Genomic DNA, 27373 nt, shown 5'->3' on the forward strand with positions numbered 1-27373 from the left:
GAAGGTGCACACAAAGGTTTATTAGGTCAGGACAAGTTAATGCAAAAATAAGCACAAGAAACAAACACATGGTCTTGCATATGTTCGCTCTTTAAAATTTTAAACAGACAAGATGGAGTGATTGAAAAACTTTGGAATATGAGCAACATAACTTGATCAGGCATAAGTAATCCGGGGGAAAACACAGACTTTAAAGTGAGATGACAACATTAGTGACAGACCAGTTTCCTCAGCCCAGGTTTTATGGACTAATCTTTACCCTATTCAAATAATCTGACAAACCAAAAATGATTGTGCCTCCTTATTTATACCTTATTTATTTGTACTTATTGTGCCTTAAATGTTAAGATGAATGGGAAAATAAAGGGGAAAAAACATACAATGGGAAAGATATTAACATTTGGCTTTGAAAGCAATATAATAAAAATAACAAAAATGTTTATATTACATATGCAAACTAATGACTACCTTTTCTCTGTCATTACCTGCTCCATAGTAAGCAAATCTGGAGGCAACTCAAGCATTCATTTAAAAAACATCCCCTCTAAAACAGAGTTTGATCCAAAGTTTATCCAGGATATAAATACAATAACAAGAATAGAAATATGATCAGAAAATAACAAATCCACAACAGATGGACAGTTTCAACGTATTCACACCTAATACACAACTTGGGTGCTCACAGCACAAAATGGCAGCGCTTGCATGAACGCAAGCAAAATCCATTGCTGTTGACTCAGACATCTGGATGTGGTTGGGAGTACACCAGTGAAGGCCCACACGCCCTTTTTCTTACAATTTGGAAAGCCTGGAACACGACGAGAACGAACAAGTAACGTTTTAATTTCAGAAAGAAGTTATAGCGTGTGTAGATGCTGATGCATGTGAAAGTTGGAGCTGTCAAGATGTGCTCCAAACACTCAAGTTGCATTTCAATGTGAGGTCCAACAAGCCATCATGACCACATTTGGGAGAATGCCGTTTGTGTCCAGATCTGCAGTTCTGTAAATCCACGACAAGATGTTTGACATTGGGAAAATGGTTGATCTGATGTGCTGGGATTGTGGTCGTTCCATCATGTTGCTTGGTTTGATCCAGAAGTGTCAAGGCTTTGATGGCTGGATCGACAGCAGGCTACCAAATTTGAAGTGCTGGATCACAGGGAACTTCTCCAAACACTAAAAAAAAAAAAAAAACGGTTGCAAATTGAGACTTTACCAGAAAAAAAAAGTATACTTTATGGTAATTTTATACAGTGTGTCAGCTAAATTTTCCAAACTGTTAAAATTATGCTATTGGTTCAGCTTTTATTCCAAACAATAACACTTTTATCCCTCGTCCATATAAAAATGGGTGGGCTGTGTCAGAGAGGGCATCCGGTGTAAAAACGGTGACAATCAAATCATGTGAACGAGTTGCCCTGGCGACCAAACAGGGAAAAAGCCAAAAAAAACCTTTTCATTTTGTTTGTTTGGTGTAGTTCCAGGTGACACAATGCAAGTGGCTACCGCTTAACTTGTACTGTTTGGACTGCGTATAAGAGTCCATGCTCTATAGGAACAAACAACTATTGAGTCACTGTATGTGCAAAACTCATTGTGAGCTCATATACATGGTGAGTAATATTCAACACTTTGTGGGCAATATGACTGATCCGGCATTCAAAATGTAACTTTCTGCCACGGTGTATTGAAAGTCCTGTATCTCCACTTGACGTATTTTGATATATGTATATATTTCAAACCCACACTACAAACTTGACTTTGGAAAATATGATTGAGCAGCACGTCTACAAACAGATCTTGTGGCATTTGCTTGGTTCAGTGTGCGAGAAGAGGTGACAATAGTTTTGGTTTTAGATGCAATCTTTTAAGTTCTCTGTGCTCAGTGAAACATAAAACCTGTCCAAAATCCATTTCCCAAACAAACAATTTCCAACAGTAAACCAGAATGCAAGAGTTTGATCATTTTGAAGTTAATTGTTATCCTTAAAAGGGAACAATTTACAAATCAGTTGACTTCTTAATTGGTTTCAAGCATACTAGAGGTCTGGAATCACTAATTCCACTGTAGTATTCTACTGTCGGTTGTGCCCTGTTTATTACCTACATTTTCTAATAAAAACACAGAATGATTTAGCTATTTGTTTACAAGCAGGGCTGGTTTGGCGCAAAAAAAAGAAAATAAATGGGCCCTGGCATTTTGACTTAGACTAGCCCACAGAACTCTCAATGCATTAATGGCTGCTCCCTCTAAATTGTAGGTTATTCTTTTGGGGGTAAAATGGAGGAAAATAATAATCAAATAGCACCGTATTATCCCCAAAGGATGCCGGCCCACCGGGCAACTGCGCTACAGTGAATGCCAGATGGCCAGTCCAGCCCTGCCCTGTCCTTTTAAGGATAACAATTGTGGCAGCCGTGGCTCACGGTGTAGAGACGGTCGTTCAGTAAACAGAAGGTCAGCTGTTTGATCCCCGCTCTCCCCAAGTCATGTGTCGTTGTGTCCTTGGGCAAGGCACTTCACACACATTGCCTCCAGTGCTACTCACACTGGTGTATGAATGGTGAGAATGTTTGGTGGTGGTTGGAGGGGCCGTAGGCGCACACTGGCAACCACTGGCCCCGAGGCAGCTGTGGCTACTTAAGTAGCTTACCACCACCAGAGTGTGAATGTGTGAGTGCATGAATAATGTGTACATTCCATTGTAAAGTGTCTTTGAGTGTCTAGAAGGCGCTATATAAATCCGATGCATAATTATTATTATAAGACATTTTAGAGACTGAAAATGGGGGAACACCAAAACTAAATCAAGAGTTTTTACTTCCACTAAATGACCTTGTATGATCAAAACAGTTGTGTTTCTTTGTGTGTTTGAAAAGGCCTTTGTACAGATGTTTACAGATATCAAAACACTCTCCATTTTCCTATAGTGGCATAAACGGCCTGGTTCATTTGCATACCGCGTCTGAAGGAAGTACAGTAATACAGTACAGTACACAGAAAGTGCTTATCCTCCAAGTCTTATCCATAAGTGTATTTTTAATAGTCCACTCCCTCTCAGCTTAGAGAGAATTTGAGTGTCTCCACTGGTAACAGTAAACGTATACTTGGTGGAGAAGCGTTATCAAGCTTATTTATTAATTTTTATTTTATTTTTCGCATTTGACATGCACGCACACACAACAGCACTGTGCTCCAACCTTCATGAATGAATGTGATGTTTTGCACATATCCTCTGATTTAGAGCTCTCAGGTTTGTAGCTTTCAAAGTTCGCAAATGCGATTAAAAAATTGAGACGTTTTTAAAAGTTTGCACTCCTAAAAATAGTTGAGTATACATGGGATCAACACAGCACAATTTGTACCGTATTGTGTAAGATGGGCTTGAATTTGATAACACTCCACACACCAGCAGCAGTGTGTATTTATGGCACCACTACTGTGGCCAGCGGAAAATACATTTTACTTACTTTTAGATAAGCCCTTGGAGAACAAGCAATTGGTGTTTCCTTACAATGTGATATTGCCAACTATTGGCAAGGCATTCATACTCTTCATTGTTTTTTTCTGAATGCAAGTTCTTATTCTCTCATCACATGTAAAAGGTACTAGGGACAATACAATCTCATTTGTTTACACCCAAGTTCGAGCCCTAGTTGATTAATTTTGAACTCTGGTCCCATATCTCGGCAATGCATTATGAAAAATGTGCATTTCAGGAAAGAAAAAAAATACAATCTACAAAATCAAATAATAAATTCCACTTAGAGTAGTGGCAAATAAAGCTCTTAACTGGCCAATGATCCAATTTCACACAGTGAAAGACTACACGAGTAAAACTAGCACGCTTAACTCCACTTCAATCAACGAACACCGACAATCGTAGTTCTCTTATGTGCATCGCCTCTAAGCCACGTCATCAATCAGCTTGATAGACATGCCTACACCAAGCGATGGACGCATTAGATATGTTGCCTTTTTTTTTTCCTGAAATCAACTTAATGCTTGGTAAAGGCCTCGATACACAAAGCCGACATCAGCCAAATGTGTCCAATGCCAACCGCCTGTGACGTCGGCAAGTCACACCACAAAACTAACAGAAGTACACACCGCAACAGACAACGACGGCAATTTATAAGTACCTTCTGCGCATGTGTGAGAACCTCCCTACCATCGGCGGCGATATACGGCAATCAGAGTGATCGATGAGTAATATAAAACAAAATTATTGATGTCCCTTTTGCAATATCTTTGGACCACACAAGATTATTTTTTTTGCTTTATGAGAAAAAATAATATTATAAAAAAATTATTAGTAAATGTTATATCTATATAAATATATATCTATATATAAAACGTTCTCGGCTCAATTTTCAAGACAACAAACATGAACGTTTTACTGTGATAACGGTTAAACTATTTTTGGACGTTTTTTTTGTTCGTGTATGCTGGATCCACTTGAAGTTTCATAAAGATACAGTCAAATGGGGAAAAGAGGTACAATTTCTCAAGCTGTGGAGTGGGCCTTTGAGATGAAGACATTAGAGCTCACAAATGAATCCAAAGCTTCAAACTATCTCCATCCAAATGTGTCATTTCATGCCTTTGGAAAAATTAGCCCCTATCAGACCGAATAAGCGCTGGATCCTGCTTTCCCCAGGCCGAGTAGAACTCAGCCCGAAACCTTGTGTGGGGCCAGCAAAGGGAGTGAGGAATGCGAGTCTGCTGATGGTTGCTCCAGGCTTGGAGGAAGGTCGGGAAAGAGGGAGGGGTGGATTTAATGAAGGGAATGGCAGTGGAGAAGGGGGAGGGGAGGCAGACAGCTTGGCCCCTCAGCTCTTTGGGAAGACTCGCAGGCTGCTCTGGAAAACACAGGATGTGGGCATGCAGGCGGGAGAAGGCTTAGACATCCCCCCCATACCCCTCCCCCTACCGCCCACACACACGCACACATGCACACAATTCCATTCTCTCCGTTCCTCTCTTAACCCTTTCCTGCCTCTTCTCTTGCTTGCAGATGGTTAAGGGCTTGAGTTTCTTTAATGCCATTAAAAAAAATATATATATATATTTATGAGAAAATACTTCAAAATGAGACTAAATGAAATTTACTGAGACCTAAATGGAATTTTCAACAAGAAAGAAGGACTACAAATACTTCTCATGAAACAACATAAGACGATGCAATATCCCCAACTACAGTACAATGACAATTTACACGACCATTCTTTCTGTTTTAGGCAGAAAACGTCACTCCAAAATAAAAATAAATCCAAAACCAGAAGCCAAATGTTTTTTTTTTTAATTTGCTGACTAAAAATAGGTAAACATTGAGATAATGCAGACAAATACATATCTACCACTGACAATAAATCTCAATTAAAAGTAGCCACTTTCACACCAAATGCCCAGTTAATTAGCGCATCAAGGGCCTAGCGCATCAAAGTAGAGCCGGGATTTATTCGCCTGTTCACATAGCAGTTGCGGCTTGCCTGATTAAAATAATTCGATGCGTGGAAACGTCAGTGACACAAAGGGGTATTGGAAGCGAGTCTTGGGTGCTAAACTTCACACTGCTTGTAGCAGTCAGTATCCTGCCTGTTACAAGCCCTCAAAATCCTGGTCAACTTTAACCCTACCGAACCCTATCAATATTTACCCACAGGACGGAGAACCGGGGATGCAAAGTTAAGAAAAATAGGGGTGGGCGATATGGCTTAAAAATTATATCAAGATACTTCAAGGACATTTGCTGTGATATTTTTGACGATATGAATAAATACAAAGAAAACACAAGCCTTGAGAAGTTAGTGGCCCCCATACCTGTTTGTGCGCTTGCAAATTGCACGAGTCAAGAACGTCCAATATTTTCTCCTGTGTGATTGATCTTCGTGATGTAGAGGCAAAAAAAACACCGATGATATGCTATCAGCCAGTTTGTGTTGTCATGCTTTGCACATCGCAGGCAAATGTGTTGTTGAAAAATGTTTTTCCCTGGGATTGTTTAGGCAGTGGTTATTTTGCCATGATGACAACTCTCCTGCCAGCGTTTGCCGTGAATGTCTCTGATTGGTCAATCAGAGGAGCGAGATATGATGGACACGCCTCGAGAGCACTTAGCTTAGCGGTTAGCATCACAAAGTCACATCAATTAGGAGGCGAGTTGCCGGTCACGGGAAAACAACCATCGCGCATTGTTTATCCGGGCCAAACAATATGTGACCACTTTAGTATTATCTAACCAGGGTCTGCTTTTTTTGTCATAAGGAGTGTGTCTAATAACGAGTGCTTCAGCAATGCTCGGTTGTTCACGTTTATGCCGAACAAAACAAGCTGTTTTCATGTCCTCCTCAGGTGTCTTTAGCCTGCACAAATTTGGCTGTGTGATAAAGCTCTAGTATGTTTCTCCTTAACTTTAAAGGTAACAGTATTCCTGCATAATTTGTAAACAATTGTATTTTGCATCATATCCTGACCTCTTGTAACCAAACAACCTCCACACGACAAAGGTAGCTCTCATTTTAGGCACTAAATCCTCTTTTAAGGAAGAAGACGCGGCAGAACTGGCTGCCAACGCTCTCCAACTTAGTTGTCATGCTGTAGCGAACAACTCATGTATGTACGATGACATATAAGGTTACGGATAACGTCATCACATACCTACAGTTTCAATTTTGCGATATTTAAAATTATTACCACCCCCCCAAAAAAATACATAGCTCCGTTAATTATCCAATAAGGTTACATCATTGGAGCACGTTAATGAAATGAATGGAGTTGAATTAAGTTTTTTTCCCCCATAGGGATTTTTGTTTTTTCCCCATTACATTACTGAATTGACAATGTTGACCAATCAATGGACTGTGTCGAGCTCAGAGGTCTCCAAGTCCAGTTCTTGAGAGCCCCTATCTAGCCTGTTTTCCATGTTTTCCTCCTCCAACACACCTGAATCAAATAATCAGCTCAACAGCAAGCTTTGCGAGGCCTGATCATAATCCGGATTACTTGATTCAGGTGTGTTGGAGAAGAGAGAAATGGAAAACAAGCTGGATAGGAGCTCTTGAGGACCGGGCTTGAAGACCCCTGGTCTAGCTAAATCCTCAATGGCAAACACCATTGCAACAACCTGGGACAGTACATTCGGAATATTATGGTAATAAAAAGTATTTAAACTGTGCAAATGTAAACCAACTACAAACACATTATTCAGTATCCACATGAGGCAAAAAGTGTTGAAGGAAAAGGGTGGCTCCTTTAAGAGAGCAAGGCATGTATGCTGTGGGTGAAACCAGGAAGGAGGGGGAAGCAGACAGGAGAGCAGAGTGCAGCAGGGAGGAGACAGCCACCAGGAACAGCAAGTCAAAGTTAACAGAATGTGAGCACACTCTGGACTGGAAAATTCGACATGCTAAGAAAAGTGACCTGGAAGTTAGCAGAACTGCTCGTTGAGAGACGCACATCTACGATGTGCGTGCGGATAATTCAAAACCTTCCTTTGAGGTAATCTCAAGGAAACTTATTCCAGTAAAAATTCTGATCTCGCCCTTGTCTATGTTTCCACCAAACTATACAATTCAGTTCACTATGTTAAATTTTGGAACATAACAAAACACGATTCTAAGTGTGACATCCTACATGGTATCAACAGTATTTATTTCATGTTCTGTATGTATGGAAATGAGAATTGTCCATGTTGACCAAAGAAAAGCCAAAAATGTGCCTAACTATTGGTGCTGTACCCTGTTCAACAAAGCATGGGTTAGCCCTAGGCCATGTTTCCACCAAGGGGGACAGGTCTATTCTGTTCTCATCGGTGTGACTGGGATGAGTAAATTGTACGACAAAACTTAGATAACATTTCAATGAAGCATGATGGAGTCATTTAATTCAAAGGGCAATTTATCTTTAAGATCCTTGATATAAGGGAGAATTAGAGAGTAAAATGAGTAAACTCACCTCAGCTTTGTACATTCTAATCAGACCCTGGTTGACTTTGGACCAGGAAGGAACAGCACTGATGTTCCACAGCTGGTTGGAGTGTTCAGCAAAAGGACCTGTCTTCATCTAGAAAATTCAATAAAAGATGGAAGACAAAATATAAAACACTGCAGGTATGGCTCTGCTACACTGCATTATAGAGAAGTCATCTCCCATCCGTGAGGAGAAATTTGCCGGGATACAAAACTGCACTGGCCTCATAACAGGCAGCAAAATGTGTACCACTAAACTACCACTCCTTCAAGTCATAATACAAAACACATTTAGTGGCTATAAAAAAAAGGCCACACACCCCTGTTTCATATGCTAGTTGTTAGTGATATGAAATAACGCTATAATAAAATAATTTCAAAAGTTTTTCCACTATTAATGTGACCAGTGCCGTGCTGTCAAGACCTTCAAGAACTTCTCTGCTGGCTTATACACGATCAGAATTATTGTCTTCATTTCACGACATGCGTCTTGGCTGCGCAGCTTCTAGCCATTTGTAGTTTTTTTTGGTGTTTTTTGGTGTTTTTTTCCCAATCACATTTCAGCTTCAATGTGTTGCCATGCAAATATTAGTTGCCTAAGGCCTTTAGAATCCCAAGTGTTAGCGTCAATCACACACACAGTTGAAATTGCTGTTTCTCTTTTCTCATATTTTAGATTCACCACAGCACCCTAGTCAATACTCTGACTGATGTCGGCATTTTCCTGTCCTCTGATAGGTTCAGATATGTTTATCCCTCTGATTGGTTGAGCTTAAAATGTCCACCAAAGATTGATTTACAGGAGAGGACAGTTTCCACATGATCAGAGAGGCATCTCATTGTTCAAAGATATCACTCAGTAGACTGGTACAAAATTATTTCCAAGGAATTACATACACCATGGAACACTATGAAGACAGTCATTAGGTGGAGAAAATGTGGCACACTAGTAATAGTAAAACTAGACGTCACCTCCTTAACTGAATGAAAAGATGAGATTTAAAGAACTGAAGGAATTTCAATCAACTACTGCCTTTTTAGTACCAATTAGACACCAATTTGCCATCTTCTTCATATGACTGACAAATATGCCTTTAATTGTACTAGGCATTTAAAACGTCTAAAAGGTGGCCAATTGCAGAAAATGTACATATTTATATGTATGACGCTTTTTTTGTAGTTTGGCTTGGCAACAGTTGCTTATTTGTATTGTTTAGGCAGCACCGATTAGCATATTTTGATGAAATCTGGCTCACATTGACGGTGTATATCTATCTGCTCTGTCCATTTACGACGTAGGGTACATAGGCAGATATTGAATAAATGTTTTCAGACACATTTGAATTAATTTCAATTTGAGGGTATATGATTTCAGAGGTGCCCCTCCCTTTACCTATTTAGCAGCTAACGGGTAAATAGTTGTGAAAAAAAGGAAAAAAAAAAGATTTGAATTTTGCTCCCTGAACTATTACTAGTTTGAATCCAGTATGTGAGAAAACTAGTTGTGTGTTAATATTGGGGTTCACAGAAAGACAGTGCTTGTGTCCAAATTCACAAGGCTGGGTTTTGAAAGGCCATGAAAACACGCTCAAAAACCCAAATATGCTGTTATTCAGGTTTTCAAAAACCAGAGAAAGACCCTTTTTTTTTAACCCGAAAACCTGTTGATATCAACGCGGTCGAAATAACTCGATTGAACGAGGCATTGGTTTCATGTTCTGCGCATGCTGTGTTCGCAAGCAATCTTGGTCTTTTGAGTACATAAAGTACTTGCATGCGCGACTGTCCCATGCACTATCCACAAGAGTACAGGCAGAGATCAACAAAAATGGCAGAAGTTTGACCTAGTGCAACAATACACTTTTGGAGGAAACTGACTACTTTACTAGTACGGTGGTGAGTGATATGAAAATATCTCTTATTGACGGTAGAAAATGAGAAGCGGAAACGGCGTCAACTTGCGTCATTGTGCTATCTTTTTTTTGGTAGCAATAGAACACAATATTCTGTGGGCCTTGCAAAATCAGTCAAAATCCAGTAAAACAGCCGGGAGTGAAGTGGGTTGCTTCAGTGAAAATGGCTGGGAGTGAATGAGTTAATGGAAACGTAACTGACAATTTAACTGTTTAACAATTAGTAATGAATAAGAAACATGGATTAGTTGTAAACTGCACTCATATCTATGTATGTAAACTCATATGTACGACTTGAAAATAAAAATCAGGTCTTTGTACTTTCCTCAGTTATGACGGTCTGAAATGATGTACAGAATATACAATTTTAAGTAATGAATTATTTTTGTTTTACAATTGACACACAACAAAGTACAAGTAGTACACTTCGATATGTTTGCGCAGATATTCTGGTAAGCCGAATTGCAGGCTCAGCTCCAACACAGCTACCAATAAAGGAACTTGACTTTCAAGCACGGACATGTACAGACAAGCTGGTTACATATATATACTTCAGTCTAAGGCCCTCAACTATCCATCCATTTTCCAAACCGCTTATTCCTCACTACATCACAAATACATGATGAGAACTTGTTAATTGTCCAACTAAACTGGGACTTTTAAAAATATGCTGTGAGGGTGAGAACCAGGAGCATTTAGGCACGTAAAAGAGAAAGATAATTTCAGCAAGAATTCAAATCTCAATAAACATGAAAAAAAGTGAATTTATGAATGAAGTTATATGCTATTTTCCAAATATCTTTTCCCAAGAGCAAAGGAACCCAAACCCAGACCCTGGGGCATCCATCTAACAACCCCCTCCTTTTTCCATTCCACCCCCACCGCTCTCGAGACTTTCCATGGCCTCGCATGAGAACACAAGGGGGGAGGGGCATGGAAGAGGGAGGAAAGGGGGGTGGAGACAGCCCATATTCCCTGGAGGAAGGAGTGATTCACAGCAGCATGTGGGGAAGGAAGTGACTCATGTTTAGGCTGATGCATGCACGCACACACATACACTGCATCCTTGTGTGTGAATTAAAAACTGAATTTGCCTTGTGTTGAAGTACCCACATGTGAAACAAAACAGGAATATAGTTCAGTAGACATGCTAACAGTGAACAAAATGTGTGTGAACCAAACAAAAAGTGAGGCAATTTCTCCCTCTTCCACATACAAAGACAGGGATTTAACACAAAAACAACAAAAAACAAAAACTAGTTGAGGTAGAGTTAAGTTCTTGGACAGTGATTTTAGTACTGGACATTCAAATTATATTTTTAACCTGAAGTAATATTAATTATTACTGTGCAGCCTCAAGTTACGAACTTAGCTGGTTCCCTGAGTTCATTTATGACCTCAAAAGTTCATAAATCAAGGTAATGTTTCTCATTGACATGAATGGAATGCAATTAATCTGTTCTAGCCCCTAAACCAAGTTAGTTTTTTTTAAAAGCAGGACTACAAATGCATTGTCCACCATCCAAATGTTAATCATACTGTTTATTTATACAGTACTGTGCAAAAGCCTTTGGCCGATCAGCCTAACATTAAAACTTTTCAGTGCCTTTTAAATGACTAAAATAATTAAATAATCAATCACTTGTACAGCCGACAGATGATTATAAAACCAATGTCCTGATAAGATAAAACAAAGAAATAATTTTAAGATTCTTAGGCCTTGATTTCCCATGGCTCATGAATGAACTTGTGGGGTTTTATTGGTAACACTGAACCAATAGAGGAATGTTAAAAGATTTACTACATAAAATGTTGAAAAAGAAAGGTGGGAATAATTTGATGTTTGCATGAATATGAATAACATTTCAACTCTGATTTGAGAAAGCAAAAATTGCAATCACAAAGAAAAACATGTTTTACAAAATATATTCAGGGAGCAGCAAGGTAGACAGCCGTGAGGAGATGCGGTACTGTGAATGTACAGGCATTAAAATGCAGGCTGCCATATTTTAGTATGAAGGTGAATTTGAACTTTTCAAGCTGCTAACGAGATTTGAAAGTAGCCTAGTCACGCCCCTCACAAATGTGCAAGCGACCTGCACTGTATACAAGCCGACGTCAGCTATGACTGCTATGTTTGTAGCATGGCAAATTATGTTGTAAAGTTGCAAACACTACATGTTACCAGTTTCATGCTGTTATTTGGGGAATGCACAATCAACTCAAATTAAGAGATGTGATGACGTTACCTGACGACCATGTGAGAACAGTGAGGTTGGCAGTGTGTTTTCCAAGCCCAGCGGTGCAGCTGTCCATATAGGACACAAGTGTTACATATGTTTACCCTTGATTTGTTTCCAGTGCTGTCCAATTACTTATTTTTTTCTTGCTAAACATGCACAGCAATGATTGACAGGCTTCGGTCACACTTTCTGTCACAACAGTATCCACTAGGTTATTCTTATCTCGGCATGAGAAGTTTAAAAATAGCAATAAAAAAAAAAAGAAAAAAAAAGAGGCATATGATTGGGCCAGAATGGGATGATTTTTCAAAAGATCATTTTAATAATATTCTACTGTCAAGTCATACAGTTTAAACAATAACATATACTTCAGTTTAACATATTTAACTGCAGCTTGCCCCTTTAATTCACACGCCTCCGATGTTAAACCAATGTTCAGGAAAATATGCCTCCAAAGTTTCAGAAAACAATTTTTTAACTCATGAGAGCAATGTTATAATAGCAGCACAACGTGCAATTAATGACCGGCCCTTACTTGGAAAGCATATACTGGGGGAATTCCAGTCGCAACTCAGCAGACACGTGCACGTCAAAATTGAGCAGTAATACATTTAATAATAATGCATATATTTGTGGAGACTGGGGTAAATGGTATTTTACAATTTTAAAAATGTGCAGAATTTCACAAGTTACATGTTAAAGATTAGATAGCTCTTAATATGAAGTGAAAAATGCACTGAGCTGTCACCGTCTTACAAATGCAATTATGCCATCTAGTGGCAGAAATATGACCTCAACATAAATCAATATCACTAGTTTTTTACAGTACAGTACAGAATACATAATTAAGTACATAATCATTTGTAATGAATTTCAACTCAATTTGACGAATTATTATGAAATTACTGTATCAATGATGAAAAGATGCAGCCATATTTCTATTAGTTTAACCCCCCCCCCCCACACACACACACACACACACACTTATGGTAGCTAACAAGAGTATGAAAACTTGAAAAGAGTTACTCTACATTTTATTGTACATTTAAAAACAGAAATTTGTGATTAATTAACTATTAATTAACTATTGTTAAGTCATGCGATTAATTACGATTAGAAATTTTAATCACCTGACTCACCTAGTTTTAATATGTTTTGCCTTTTTAATTAATTAACACAAGAAGTCTGCTGAACAACACAATATTACAAATATTATGCACAACAATATTCACAAAAAAAAAGTAAGATTGAGGCCAACTATCTTTCAAGTGTCTTTCCCACTGAAAAGAACATCAGACAGCCTTTTTTCGACTTAAATACAAGACCGTACTAGCTCCTGTAAATAGGTAAAACTATTACTGTCTGGAACCACGGTAAAAACAAAATAATTTTAAATACTTTTTATTTTAAAGCTGGTGGTCCCCTTGTGGCGGTTTTCCAGAGGGTACATATTAGAGTAGAATAAAGTGTTCCCGTTGTGGAGCTAACTTGCTGGGTTCAGTTGAGCTCATATTGAGAAAAGGGGTTTGGCTTGTTTAGGCCCAGTGGGTGGGTCAAGGACTTCCCTCCCAGAATCAATAATATCAGCAAATCAAGGCAGTACACCTTAGTCAATTAGACAGTCACTTGTTTGAAGGACATACCGGTATGTATTTTTTTGTTTGTTCCTGACACAGCTACCTCAAACATTGACAGCAGGACAGTTGGACAAATGTAAAATAAAAGGCACATTTCAAACTGTGTCCTGGAAGTCCATCTGTGATGTATGGATTAATCTATGAAAGGTAGTAAGCGTAACATGGAGACCACTTTGACACAGCAGCCCCCTTTCAGAACTGTGAGGAGGGCGGAACAGGTCAAACGGGAAGGAGGAGAATAAGGGAAGGAGGCAGTGTGTCTGAGTGGGAAGGAGGAAAAGGATGTAGCATGCTCCCCCAACACCCCTCCCCTCTACTTCCCTCCCCTCCTTTTCCTCCCAAAAACAAAAACAAAGCGTACAGTTCCTGCACTGGCACATTACCAAAAGAATCCATCTGCTTTCCCCTGAATAAACCCCTGTCTCCTTTTTCCTGGATATGCTTCGTAGCTAATTCCATACAATGTATTTGCAAAAGCTACATGATCCAGATGATATATATTGTGATTCTAAAAGTTTAAATAAGTCAATGGAGTGAAGCAGTGATGGAATACAAATAAAACAATGTAGATACAAAGTTAAATGGCATAACTGAACCATACAATAACCTTAACTAATAGAGACCTCCACGTGCTATGATCCCCATTTGAAACAGAGTGGCCTTTACTTACAAACTGTGCTTGTGAGAGAAAAAAAAGGGCCCATGGCTCGCTTTCGTTGACGCATTTGCTGGGCTAAGCTGATTGGTTCTCAGAGCAGGCTGGGCGTGCACCGGTAGCCAGCGTCATTAGATTGCTGTGCATTTGCAATCTTCATACTAATATGTTTTATCAGTTGAGCTTTGATTTTACTGAAAATTTGTACAATGCGGGCATACTTAATTTAAAATCTTTTTTATTTTATTTTTACATTTCAAGGCACTACTGGAATGTCCAATGCACATTTGTCACCCTGTTTCCGCAACTAAATGCTGCATTAAAATGATTAAAATGACACTGTTTTGTTTGTTTTTAGTCTTTGAAATGTTCCCTTTTTTTGGGGTCTGAGTGTGTGTGTGTGTGTGTGTGTGTGTGTGTGTACGAGCAGTCTTACGTCTACATATGGACACTATAACCAAAAGCTTATCTACAAGTATGTCAATTAGAACTGCATACACTTTAAATGAATTATCACAATGAGAAAAAAGTATAAGGGTACAAATCATTCGGCTAATTAAGAAATCATCACAAATCACCCCGCAATCAAAATTTGGACATTGGAAATTATGTCCAATCAATGTCCCTTTAACACTGTATAACAAAACACACCTGCATTAAAACATACGTATTTTGTAATAATGATTATGGCGGTGTAAAGTGGGCATACTCTGAAGTCTGAATTATGTTTTCATGAGCACTGTAAAAATGAATGAAGTATTGAAGATCATTTAGCACAGTGGTCCTCAACCCTGGTCCTCGGGGACCGGTATCCAACCTGTTTTCCATGTCTCCCGCAGCCAACACAGGTGATTCATATCATCAGCTAATTAGCAAGCTCTGGAGAAGCCTGATAACGATTCCCACCTGTGTTGGCTGTAGGAGACATGGAAAACAGGCTGGATACCGGTCCCCGAGGACCAGGGATGAGGACCACTGATTTAGCACACACAAAAAAAACTGAACTTCAAGCATGACATGAGTTGAGTTTCTGCAATGAGGTGTAAAAGTATCCCTTAAATACCATTACTGAATAAATGCTAGATTCAAATATATCACAATAAGCGCATGCTCAATTTGACAGATTGTAGTAAATATTGATAGCTACTAAGGTGTTATTTTGGTCAAATGTATGTATGCTTGTGAAAATGTCAAGAGTTTTATTGCCCCACCTCATTTATGAACTTGATGCAGTCCAGAAACATGTAGTCAGGCTGATGTTCGTTGATCACCCTCTCATCAACAAAGTGCCGAGGTTCGAGGGTTGGGTGATCTATGGGAGAGAGTGTTGCAATTTTATATATTTGCCATCAGGTGTCACTATTTGTCTTCTCGTTGCCCTAATTCAACACATTGCTGAGGTTAGGTTGGAGATCTACAATACATTGAAGTAATTACAATCCTTACTTCACCCACCCACACTTGCTACATTGCAGCGTTAATCAATATCAATTCAGTCACAACTTTCCAATCAGCAGCAAATGATGACAATAGTAACACGTTATTAAACCAAAAGAATGTACAATGCAAGTATTTATAGTAGATACTTTGCTGCAACACTAAAAATAAACTCTGGTCCTTCCATGAATTTTTCCTATCCAAGCGAGATGACTCTGAACTACTTGAGGCTAGGAGCATTCAAATTCTAAAAATGTTTAGGAAAAGTTGCTAGCCAAGGTTACTTCTGACCAACATTTACGAAAGGATATACTTACCCACATTTCTTTACGGCAACAATATTTAAAGCAACAGGGCACCAACGTAGTTGACAGACTACGCAAAGATTTTTAAGTTTCATGCTCAACACTTTAAAAATAATGTTAAAAAAACACAAATAGTAATACAACTTTTTGACATAAGATAGTAATTGAAACCAAGAAATATACGTTCAAAGCAAAACGAAAGGTGTGGTTCCACAGAAAAAGAAATACAATTATAAACACCTTTCTACTATTTATTTGTGAATGTGATTCCAAAATCACAAAAAAAAATCATAATAGATCCTAGTATCTGTATTTTCTTCATTTTATTAATATTTTGCAGATAAAGTGAAAGTGAGAGACTTGCGTCACCAACACTTGCCGTCGCATAATGACAGAAAAAGTGGAGTCAAATTTGTGTGAAAGTGCGTTGTCCTTTCCTATGTTTGGAACGATGAACATTTTCATTTCTCCTTCACACAATGACGCAATCCAACAAAGGTTAAGCAAAGGTGGCATAAATGTTCGGGGATTTAACCTTACGAAGAGGCCCTAAGTGTGCTTACTGTTCTTTTAGGGGCATATTCTCCCGTATGCTTAAGTCAGAAAAGGCACATTGCTGCTCACTTTTTGGGCTGTGCATATTCTCCCATTTGTTGTAATTTGACATTTGCCGGTTGGTTGTGAAATACACAGAAGTGCTGCGCTCGCGTGTCTGGCGTTGCTCGGCAACACTTAAACAGCCCACTCACTCACTTTTCAACGAATTCGACAGCTCCAAATATGCATTCAGTCATGATTACAATACTTCGATTAAATTACTTTTATTGTATTTATTAAATACAGAATGCAAAAAACACATGCTCCTTCGAAGTTAGATGAGCCGCACACATCAGTATAACTTCCGGATCCATACGCAAGTCAAGTTTACACCTCTTTGGAGACTGCACCAGTTTTCGCCTGTTACGCAGGTGGGTGTGTCGGAAGAATAGTCAAGAAAATCGTCGCACATTAAAAGTGTGTAGTAGGATAGGCGCATTTCGAAATTGTCTTAAGCGTGACCGGGAGAATAAGTCCCTTAGTGACAGATATCTGTTGTAATACCACGGCTGACCAGTGAGAAGCACTAGTAGTGCAACAGAGGATCTAGGCCAGTGGTGTCCAAACTCAGTCCTCGAGGGAAACCTGCAGGTTTTGGATGTTTCCTTTCTCCAACACACCTGAAACTTATCAGTAAGCTCTGCATAAGCCTGATAACGACCCTATTTATTGGAACAGGTGCGTTGGAGCAGGGAAACATCCAAAACCTGCAGGACTCCGGCCCTCGAGGACAGAGTTTGGACACCACTGATCAAGGCCGTTGAAAAATACTAAAAAGAAAAAAAAGAAGCTAGGCTAGGTGTTAGCCTATCAAAGCAAAATGTGCTTATACTTCAAGCATATTCCTTCTTACAAGGCAGTTTTCTGTAAGAGCATTTAACTTGCATCATTTTTTTCACTTAAAAATACTAACAGAGAACTGTAACCTTATTTAGATTTTATTAGTTACGACACAGACCGCCCAAAAAATTATATGATGTAATATGTGTAGGTTATGCATTTTAAAAAATCACTAGTTTTAAGACTGTTTTTTCAAGCTAACTTTTAAGTTATTTTATGAAAGCTTGCCAAGTCAAATATTCTTGTTCTATTGGCAGAATATTTGGTTACATTAAGTAATACATTCCTCATTTCATTTCTATAAATGACGCAGAGTTTTTTAATGAGTTACTCTTCTATTTGTGTCCAGCAACAGTGAGTATCAATGCCTGACTGAGAGCTAGCTGCTGACCAGAATAAATGATCAAGGGAGGGGGAAAAAAGCCTTGACGAGAAAGATGATCAAATACCGGTACCTATTGGTCCGGCTCCAAAAATCCTGGTTGAAGACATTAACTGTTCTAATAAAGCCAACTACCACTTGTTCATATGTTCTTTAAACAAACAGACAAACACACAAACAAAGCATTGTTTGTTGATGCCAGGAAAATATGAAAGAAACATTTTTTTCTATTTTAGTTGAAAATCTTCATACCAATAAATTGAGAGCTACCCCATATGAAAGGTAGAAACTGGAAGTCATCGAGGCCCCATACACCTTGGCTTCCAGCTGGTTCCATCCTGTAGGTCCTCTGAAGTTTCCGCATCACTGAGAGATACCTAGGCAAAAAGACATGCTAAATTAGTCATGATTTGAAGTGACGAGAGGTGGTGATGAACTAGGAGAAAAATAAGCTTTGGAATGCAATGTATTTGTTTTCAAAAATTTTAAATTCTGGATAAAGAAAACAATGGAAAGCTATGGATATGGTTTCTTGGGTTAAATGAAATAAAGCAATAACACCAAGTCCGCAGTAACCACTTACTTGTTAAAAATTTCGAAAACAATAGCCAGCTGATCATCTACTTTAAGAGCTCCAACCTTGCAGAGACAGCAGAGGAATGCAGCAAAAGCAGCTTCATGACCTGAAAAGGAAAAACATGACGTGAAATGTGACCAGAAACTGTGCATGTGCAGTTTCACTCTGTGAGCCAAAAGGAATATGGTGCTCTAGAAAATTGAAATTAACTTCATAATTCATCTATCCATCAATCTATTACATTTCTATAAATTGTAATAGTCAGTAATTACCAATTGAGCATGTCAATTTTTCATTTATATACACTGTACAGTAAATGCACCTTTATCAATTTGATTTATGGCAGGTTCACATAAAACTCATGGAAGGCGTTTCTATCAAACCTCCTTGGTAATAACCTTGCAATCAAACTGAATTATTGCGGAATTTGTTCACAAACACTACAAGAATCCATCTTGTACTGCTCCCGCTGATCAGTTCACACCTGACCTTTTTTAGGTCGGACCAATCGGGCGTTTTTTAGGGCGGGACATGCAGCTGTAACAAAACCAGGAAGCGCCGATGCCGGGGGAAACAAACAAACGTAACATAGACGAATGGACGCTGCAATTAATTCTGTTCTCGCAGAATTACTCACCGTGTTGAATGTTGAACAGCGGGAGGCACTTTGTGCATTTTTATCTGGTAAAGATGTCCGTGCTATTTTTTTCCTTTCGTAAGACGACATTTATATCTGTTGTCATGATTGGTCAAAACAAACCTGCACAAGATACCGCAGCGTCCAATCAGCTCAAAGTATTGTACAGAATGTCCCGCCTTTCCCGAGCAAATCACAGTAGAGCAGTCCCAGATTTATAATGTGAAGAACTCCCTTGAGTGGATCACAATTATCAATCTGGCTATTGCCAGGTTACCTTGGTGAACAATGCAAAATCAGTTTAACCAACCAGCAACAGTAGTCAAACACAGTGCCGGCTGGGACACTGGCCCAATTTGTTTTCCTTGAGAAATAATGGAAATAAAATTGTGTGTGCATCAAACTACTCATGAATTCCCCCACCCTGTTACTTGTCTTTTCAGTTTTTGTGCTTGTTCTGAAAGTTGAAACACCTTAAAGTTCCACAAGACTGCAGTAGATTTTCCTAATAGAAAAGTGGTGCTCTGGCGCCATCATGTGACATTTTGGTGCTAAGGAACTATTGAAGTGAAGGGAGGAGCTCAGACATGCAAAAGCTCTTTCTAATCCATCTTGTGGTTATCTATAGACAATTCTGAAGCTTTTTAAGGGGGTGTCAATTACTTGTGGGTTTTTTTTCACTATTTGCAGCAGGACCATATCCCTTGTGGACAGCAGGCAGTTAGTGTATTCATGATTCTCAATCAAAACTGTTGCCAATATAACCTTTAACTGTACAGTGGATCCCTACAGGGGAAAAGGGGCGCAGCCCTCCGCCCCAGTAAACGTATTAATTTATGAAAGTCCAACCGTAAATGCGCGGTGGTGCACTGTGCAATGCGTGCAGACTATTTATAGGGGGGTATGTTTTGTCATTCTTATCATATGAGAGGAGAGATAAATTGAGCAATGTTAATATGAAGAGGGACAAACCAAACATTCAGTCTTAACTTAATGACAAATGGCAAAGCTATAATCATAGGACAAGATGGCAGTTCGAAAACAAAAATTTGGTGCAGCTTAAGACGCTGAATTGTACGACCTCAGAGGCATTTGATATTTAGAGAACCAATACTTTGGAATGCACCAAAGCATTACATACCATTGTAGTGATATATATGTGCATAATCATAGCATAGTTCAGTCACATACTTTGTGCCAATTATTGCCTTTTGTTTTTGCAGAGCAATGCAAAAAAATACAAATAAAAAGAATGATAATACCTGTTCCGTAGTCTATCCTGGTGGAGTTCCCCACGGACTCTTTCAGGTAGACAGCTATCTCAGGAGTTGCGGCTTGTTTGTCAGCAGGTAGCACTGCTGACACCAAGGCTTCTGCTTCCTGCCGACAGCAACATTACTTAAGTTGCAAGTATCTACAAAAGATACTGAGCATCTGCTCAGCCTGAGTGGGTCAATGTTAAGCTTTGTAAATTGGATGGGTGACTCTTTTCATACAAATGTTCTTAGGCTGTCTAGCTCTGAGGATCTAAAAAATCTCAGCCAAAATTACATGCTGTACTATGAACCTTAGGCTGTGTGCGATTTGTTTTTTTTGCCCAAATGCAACCTGTATCTGATTTTTTTACGTCAGTCTGAATGGCTCAATTCCGATTTTTCAAATACAACTTGGGTCACTTTAATATGGGATATGTATCCAAATTTTTGTAATGCGACCTCAGTCTGAACAGCGAGGTCACATAGATCCGACCTATACATCATCAAAAGTCCAATATGTGCTCCACATGGATGGGTTGAGCATTCGGGAGACATACGTCAATCTGCAAAGCTATTTTGAGTAACAGTTGTGACTTTATATTTGACTTGAATTTAATCCCACTTGAAAAATGAAGCAGAAAGTTGTCATTTGTGGCGATAATAGTAATTTAGTCATGCTGACGGTTCATTTGTTACTTGTGGCAATGACGTGACATCAACTTTAGTAGACGCCTCCATGAAATGAGATCGAACATGCTCGCTTTACTTTCCCAAAATATTATTTCTACCTCTTCCCGCATCGCTCCTGTTGTAAATATGAGATAATAAAAAGATGAGCTCCAATGACGGACTTATAAAAGTCCATTCCGTAAACACAACATTGTGAGTGACGTCGTCCCTTCTTCTGCACATGCAGGTCACTTTGAGGATGCATGTGGTTCACACAGCAGACAGACTGAGGTCACAACTAATTCAACAATCAGTCAACATTCAATCGACCTTGAACATGACTGTGTTGAACTTGGCATTCACACAAATTAAATTGCTTGTATGACATTACACGTCCATATCGCAGATTTACCACAGATTAATGACATTAACATATAAATAAAGCAGAGATTTATTGACTCATTCACACCCAGCCGTTTTCAAAGCATATATCCCCATACTGTAAGCTGTTTTACAGTATTCTTATGACTGATCTTTCCAAAACCACAGAATATTGTTCTGTAGCAATATACTGTCTGTAACCTACCAAAACAATATCACAAGACCAACCAAAGCAAAGACTGCCAAACAGTTAACTTTCTTTTTTCACCAGAAAAATATTATATTAGAAACAGTGCAGAGCAGTGACTATAGCTGCATTTCCATTAATAGTTATGTTGAATTTACTATGTGTCTGCCCACCGCTATAATTTACTCACAAACTTTCATATGAATATTATATATTTCATATGTACGCCCATGTGTTTACTACTCTTCTAAATATACGTCCCGCTTTTATGACGTGGCGTCCGCTCTTCGCTGATTGGATTTTTTCACTGTGTGTTTGGTAAGGTTTGTTTGCAAACAAAGCTTAAAATATTGCGATATTGTGGTGACCTTCAACAGGGACTTGTATCTTTAAATGAGAGGTGGGATTTATACATGTTACTGGGTGCAAAGGGTGTGTCTGGCTGTTTGCTGTGGAAGCTGTCATTTTTGTTGTGTTGAGTAAAGAGACATGACTCGATTTTGTCTCCTCATCTCATTATTCACTGCATCGCTATAATATAATACAGCTGTAATTCAGCATGCCTAATTTGTCTTCTATGAATTTATATTTTACCAATTTGATTAATTGTTTTCATAAACCTGAAATTGACCTGTTAGTCCTTTGTGAAGCACTGACACGTGAAAAAGGAACAGTATAGACCCCCATACATATAGCAGTGCAGTAAATGTGAGTGTTTTATGTGTGTTTGTTGACTAACCTCGTCTAATTGAGCAAACCAGGTTCTGAAGGCTTTATTACCAAAGCGGGATGGCTGGTCAACAGGAGGGGTCTCATTTATCCATCTGTCCAGAGTCGCCAAAAGATCGAGTAACTTCTCCACTGTCTGTCATACAAAAAGACAACAATGACTATAGTGATAAGACAAGACAACTGGCGCTCGTAAAATGTTTTAAGATGTTAAATCTCAAGGAAAACAATGTGTGTAAAACCACCACTTCTTTGTTACACAATACGTTTGGATGTTAGTCTTGTACAACATGAAGAATGTATCCAATCAATCCACAATCCTCGGAACAGAAAATGCAATTACAACATCATGAAACCATTTTTCTGGTATAAACAAAAAGGCAGCATACCTCAGACACTTTATATTCACATGTTAGCTTCTTTCCTTTCACACTTTCATTAAGAGTCAGAATGAATCCCATGTAGTCAGCGTAAGCCTGTAACAAAGATAAAAATCTGCAGTGACTATGCAGTCAGGCCAATGGCTGCAATCAATGATTATGATGAACAACATTTGTTAAAAATTACATCAATAATCGATTTCACACTGCCCATCTAAGCAAGCATTTTCAAGGGTCACTGTCCTGTGTGTTAGGGACTGATGCGGCACTGTGGTTTTGGGGTTTAAGTTGACCCAACAATTTGCTACCGATGTAACAAATGGCGAACGCAACCAGCTACAACCAGTGTGTAACGTTTAACACCCCACTCAGTGTTATTGCCCCTTTGGGTTGAGAGCAGTAGTCACAGTTGCGGTACCTGTGCCACACATTTACTTTGTGAATGAATTTCTCGATGCTACTTAGTCCTGCTCTGAAGTGTAGCACTTTTCTTTGCACATTGACTTTTTAAATCTTTATCATGGTGTTGTGATATGCTCATGTACTGGTACAATTGATCAGTATTTACTGCTCCCTATTCTGGGTGGAAGGTAGTGACAGTTTTCTGTAATTGTATTGTGTTCTTTTATGGTTACTTAGATGTATACTGTGTTCTTTTATGATTATGTTTGATGATGCATTTATGTGAATTATTGCTCAATGGGTTTTTATTTTCTGATTAGCTAAGGGTTTGATTGATTGAATTATCTTAATGGAAAGACCTGCAACGGTTGAGTGAGCGTGCACTCCACCTCTGTGATTTGTCTAAAAGGGATAAGCGAATAAATCCCAGCTCTTGTCTACAGTGTTGTACATCTGATGCGCCAATTCAATGGCAATGCTGTCTAGCAAGAGGACATTCACCTTAGACCGCTTCCACTTGCCCATGTCGGGCACCATGCTTATTTCTTTCTTGGGTACCATGAAAGGCATTGTAACCTCAAGTGATTCACCCTCGGAACCAGCTCCTACAAAAAGACAAAGTCACTTTGAAATGTGCAGTTTTTTAAAGTTGTCTGCTGGAACAATAATACAAGCAAAATCTAAAAACATCTATTGTGATTGTAAATAACAGACTGAATATTAGTGCTGTTGTTTATTTTTCTTGTTTTAAACTAAATTGCATGAGGCAAGGATCTATGATGGTGAAACGCAATGTGACACAAACATTTCAATTGTGGGAAGCATGTCAGCCTGACTGAGGTTTCCTGTGTTATCATGGATTTTTTCGAGGTAGTCAAAAACATGCATGGCAGCATAATTAACGACTCTATGATTAAAACTGATTTTTTTTTAAATACAACTCAAAAAAGATTACTAAGTAAAGCTGACAACTCAGGGTTTATAGCAGATTCTATCTCGTAACTAAACGAACAATTCAACGTTTAACGAATGCAGAGGTCCACTTGGCATAAAGGAGTAACATAAATGTACTTTAAACGTACGAAACAAAAAAAACAGCTTTGTTTGTGGACTCCACAAGAGTTGTTATTGTAATATTTACACAACGGTTTAACTGTTACGCGTTGATGTGCAATTTAACGTGCAGTATACATTCAAAATGTTTTTGCTAAATGTAAAAGACACATGAGCATAATCGAAACAAAATACACAGATTCTGAAAACAAACATTTAGCTGAGTTTTACCTGACTGCTTTTTTGATTCCGCCATGTCGAAGCTGTCAGTCTTCTTCGCGGATTAAAAGCGGAAAAAATAGTGGATATGTGACTCGCTACCGCCATCATTGTTGGGTAAGTATACAAACAAAATGTTTTGTTTTGTTTTATTCATTTTCCCCCCTTTCGGACACATTATTACAGGTTACATCGATCATATCATATCATTTGCAACATCTGAAAGAAGGGCTGACGGGTAGAAGCCATGGCTTTTTGGAGCTGATGTTTTATAAAACTACTGTGCATATATTTAAACATACACATGACGATGTGTTTATTTGTTGTATTGTTCATTCATAAAACTATATAATAATAAATAAGTCAGTACTTATTTATTTCATGTGAAGTATGTATGCCGGAAGTGCTCGTAAAGTGCCATTTCCGTTACTTTTGTACCTGAATTATATTACTGTAGTTATCTAATCTGATAAGTGATCATAATACTGTATCTGCATGACACTCATTTGTGACTTTTTAGTCGTATTCTATATTTGGTTCGGCATCCGTTTTGTGCAGCTGCCGTGGCGTGTTTAGAGTTTGTCCTTTGTTGGCGGGTGCAACGTAAATACAATACTTAACTGAATCGGAGCTTTCTGCTGGACTTCGGGCACTTACTTTGATATCTTACAACACAGGGGGCGTTTCTAAGCCTCAGAATGTGGGGCATTTGCAGCAGAATGGTAAGAAATCTAACGTTAGTTGAATCTTAACATGGCACAGTTTGCAATGATCATAACTGTTTGATCGCTGTTAGCACGTTGGCTAGCAGCAGCATTATGCTATCTGGGTAAAAGGTTATCTGTTTTTGTTGTTTGCTTTTATGAGCTCCCGTATAGCTAGCATACAAATAGAAACAACGAAAGACAATGCCTTTTCTCATAGGGTGACCATATTCCAATTTAAAAAACAAAACAAAAACAAGAGGACACTTGCCCAATTGTGGTACCAGTCGCATTTACACAGTGTACTTCACTTCCAATTAGTCACGCAATGCCAACCAGACATTTTCATGCATTTATTAAACCCCCGGACATCTGAACAGGACGTAAGAAAATGGTCTGTACTCCCAAAAGATGATACGTTTGGTCACCCTATCATACGTCGTTCTTTTGAAGCGAATGTTTTACTACGGCACGGAGAGAAATAGTGTCCGATTTAAAATACTGTCAAACTGAACCGATTAGACTAAACAAAACATCTACAGAAGCTTCAGATGTGGTTGTTTACACATTGACACTAGTAGCACAACGCTGTTTATCACCCAAAATAATCACTGTTGTTCAAACATTACACATAAGACTGAAACTAGCTAGAGTAGGTTAATATTTATATAAAACCAAAGAGACAAGAAAACGGTGCGTTATTTTTTTTGTTTATGTATGTCACGTCACGTGTGACATAGGAAACGTCTTTTCGTCACTCCTTTTTGATGCATGTGCAGCCTGCCCTCTAGAGGTGACAATTATAAAGTGCAGTTCTGCATTTATAGCCAAAAAGCAATCATTGTACTGTACTTGTCCGTATTGAATACTTGATAATGAAGCATTAGGACTGAAATAAATAAATAATGGGCGTAACTTTGGTACCCTATTATATGTTAATTATTCTTAAAAACATATGGAAAATAAGACATGTTAGGTCTTGGTTTATTCTACTATTTGGATCACGAAAGGTGAGTTTTGCAATGTCATACAAACATGCATCCATTTTCTGTCGTGTGTACCAGCTGACTTTGGGCAAGAAGCTGGGTACAACATGGACCGATGATTCCCAGTCAGTCACAGGGCACATATAGGAAGGCATCCATTCACACTCATTCATACCTATGGACAATGTTTTGTAAAGAGGGAAGAAACTGTTGGTAAACGGAGAGAAAACCCACACAAGCACAACGAGAATATACAAATTTAGACGTGCGAACTGCTAACCAAACTCTCATAGAAGTATGGTCTTTTTTTAATAGAATAAGCACAATTTGCAAGGTAGATTTCTGGAAGACAATGACCAAGAATAGTATTTTGAAAATTCTGAAATGAAGGTATCCAAAGAAATGATATACACATGATCATTCTGCAGATGTGAGGGTCACTAAAATTTGGTGTGTGGAGCAGTGCAACACAGTTCATGTTCTTTTCCACATTTTTTGTTTAAGCAACTACCGGTACATGTATTTGCCTTTGAGAATGCAAGGGGATGCACCAAAACTGGCATGACAAATGAGAACAATGATTTTAAATGCAAAATGATCTTATTTTATCTCCCAGGTAAAGGTGGGGATGGCAAAACCAGGTGGCCTGGTCAAACCCTGCCACTTGGTGAAGCCAGTTTCAGCAACCCGGATCACTGGAAGATACTTGACCCACCAGAAGGGGTTGCCCAGTCTGCCCGTCCCCCCTCTGCAGCAGACCTTTGAGCACTACATCACAGCACTGGAGCCCATTGTGGAGGTGGATGAGTTGATGCACACAAAGGAACTAGTGGATGACTTTCAGATACCTGGAGGGCTTGGTGAAAGACTGCAGAGAGGCCTGCAGAAGAGAGCGCTAAAGACGGAGAATTGGGTGAGCTTGTCAAAAAAAAAAAAAAAAGACATTTATGCTGCCATTTATATTGATGCTGTCCTATTAGTGGTACATTATTGTTGATTTGTTTAATGATCTTTTATTTAGGACTTTTATATGTGTCTGTGTAGTTGTCAGAATGGTGGGTGCAGGTTGCTTACCTCGACTACCGTTTGCCTGTGGTGATCCATTCAAGTCCAGGGTTGGTTTTGCCTCGAATGAACTTCAGTGATAAGCAAGGACAAATAAGGTGATTACACTATGTTTAAAATATTAAAATAGACTCATGCTATCAGTT

General features: G+C 38.8%; 2 protein-coding genes across 4 annotated transcripts in view; one reads left to right on the forward strand and one right to left on the reverse strand.

The window, feature by feature from the left end:
* Positions 1-25576, reverse strand: ptpa (protein phosphatase 2 phosphatase activator). 2 transcript variants are annotated; one of them, XM_086096764.1, is made up of 10 exons: positions 25448-25576; positions 23702-23805; positions 22808-22894; positions 22429-22554; positions 20459-20576; positions 18566-18665; positions 18235-18359; positions 15633-15733; positions 7960-8067; positions 1-1178 (listed from the first exon to the last, which is right to left on the reverse strand). In XM_086096764.1, exons 1-10 carry the CDS (start codon positions 25467-25469, stop codon positions 1104-1106), a joined length of 966 nt encoding a protein of 321 aa, XP_085952890.1. In that variant the 5' UTR covers positions 25470-25576; the 3' UTR covers positions 1-1103. The 2 variants fall into 2 exon arrangements, with proteins under 2 accessions (XP_085952890.1, XP_085952889.1); XM_086096763.1 differs by lacking the exon at positions 25448-25576 and adding an exon at positions 24485-24673.
* crata (carnitine O-acetyltransferase a) overlaps positions 24617-27373 on the forward strand; it is an 11162-nt gene continuing 8405 nt past the window's right edge. Inside the window, exons 1-3 of one of the 2 annotated variants that reach the window (XM_086096761.1) lie at positions 24617-25194; positions 26779-27075; positions 27207-27325. In XM_086096761.1, coding sequence (XP_085952887.1) covers positions 25171-25194; positions 26779-27075; positions 27207-27325 — 440 coding nt within the window. In that variant the 5' untranslated portion in view covers positions 24617-25170. Of the gene's footprint in view, positions 25195-26005; positions 26187-26778; positions 27076-27206; positions 27326-27373 lie in introns of those variants that run through there. The other variant, XM_086096762.1, reaches the window with a different exon arrangement.

The sequence above is a fragment of the Leptonotus elevatus genome, chromosome 15 (assembly GCF_054856555.1).
Source record: "Leptonotus elevatus isolate MCC_2025b chromosome 15, RoL_Lele_1.0, whole genome shotgun sequence".
Taxonomy (NCBI): Eukaryota; Metazoa; Chordata; class Actinopteri; order Syngnathiformes; family Syngnathidae; genus Leptonotus; species Leptonotus elevatus.

Excerpts from the sequence above, each read along its gene's own strand:
- ptpa (XM_086096763.1), bottom strand. The coding sequence starts at position 24,509 with ATGGCGGAATCAAAAAAGCAGTCAG. Across the intron at positions 20,577-22,428 it reads GGTTTGCTCAATTAGACGAG|GAAGCAGAAGCCTTGGTGTC; the intron begins GTTAGTCAACAA and ends TGCTGTCGGCAG. Across the intron at positions 18,360-18,565 it reads GTTTTCGAAATTTTTAACAA|GTATCTCTCAGTGATGCGGA; the intron begins GTAAGTGGTTAC and ends CTTTTTGCCTAG.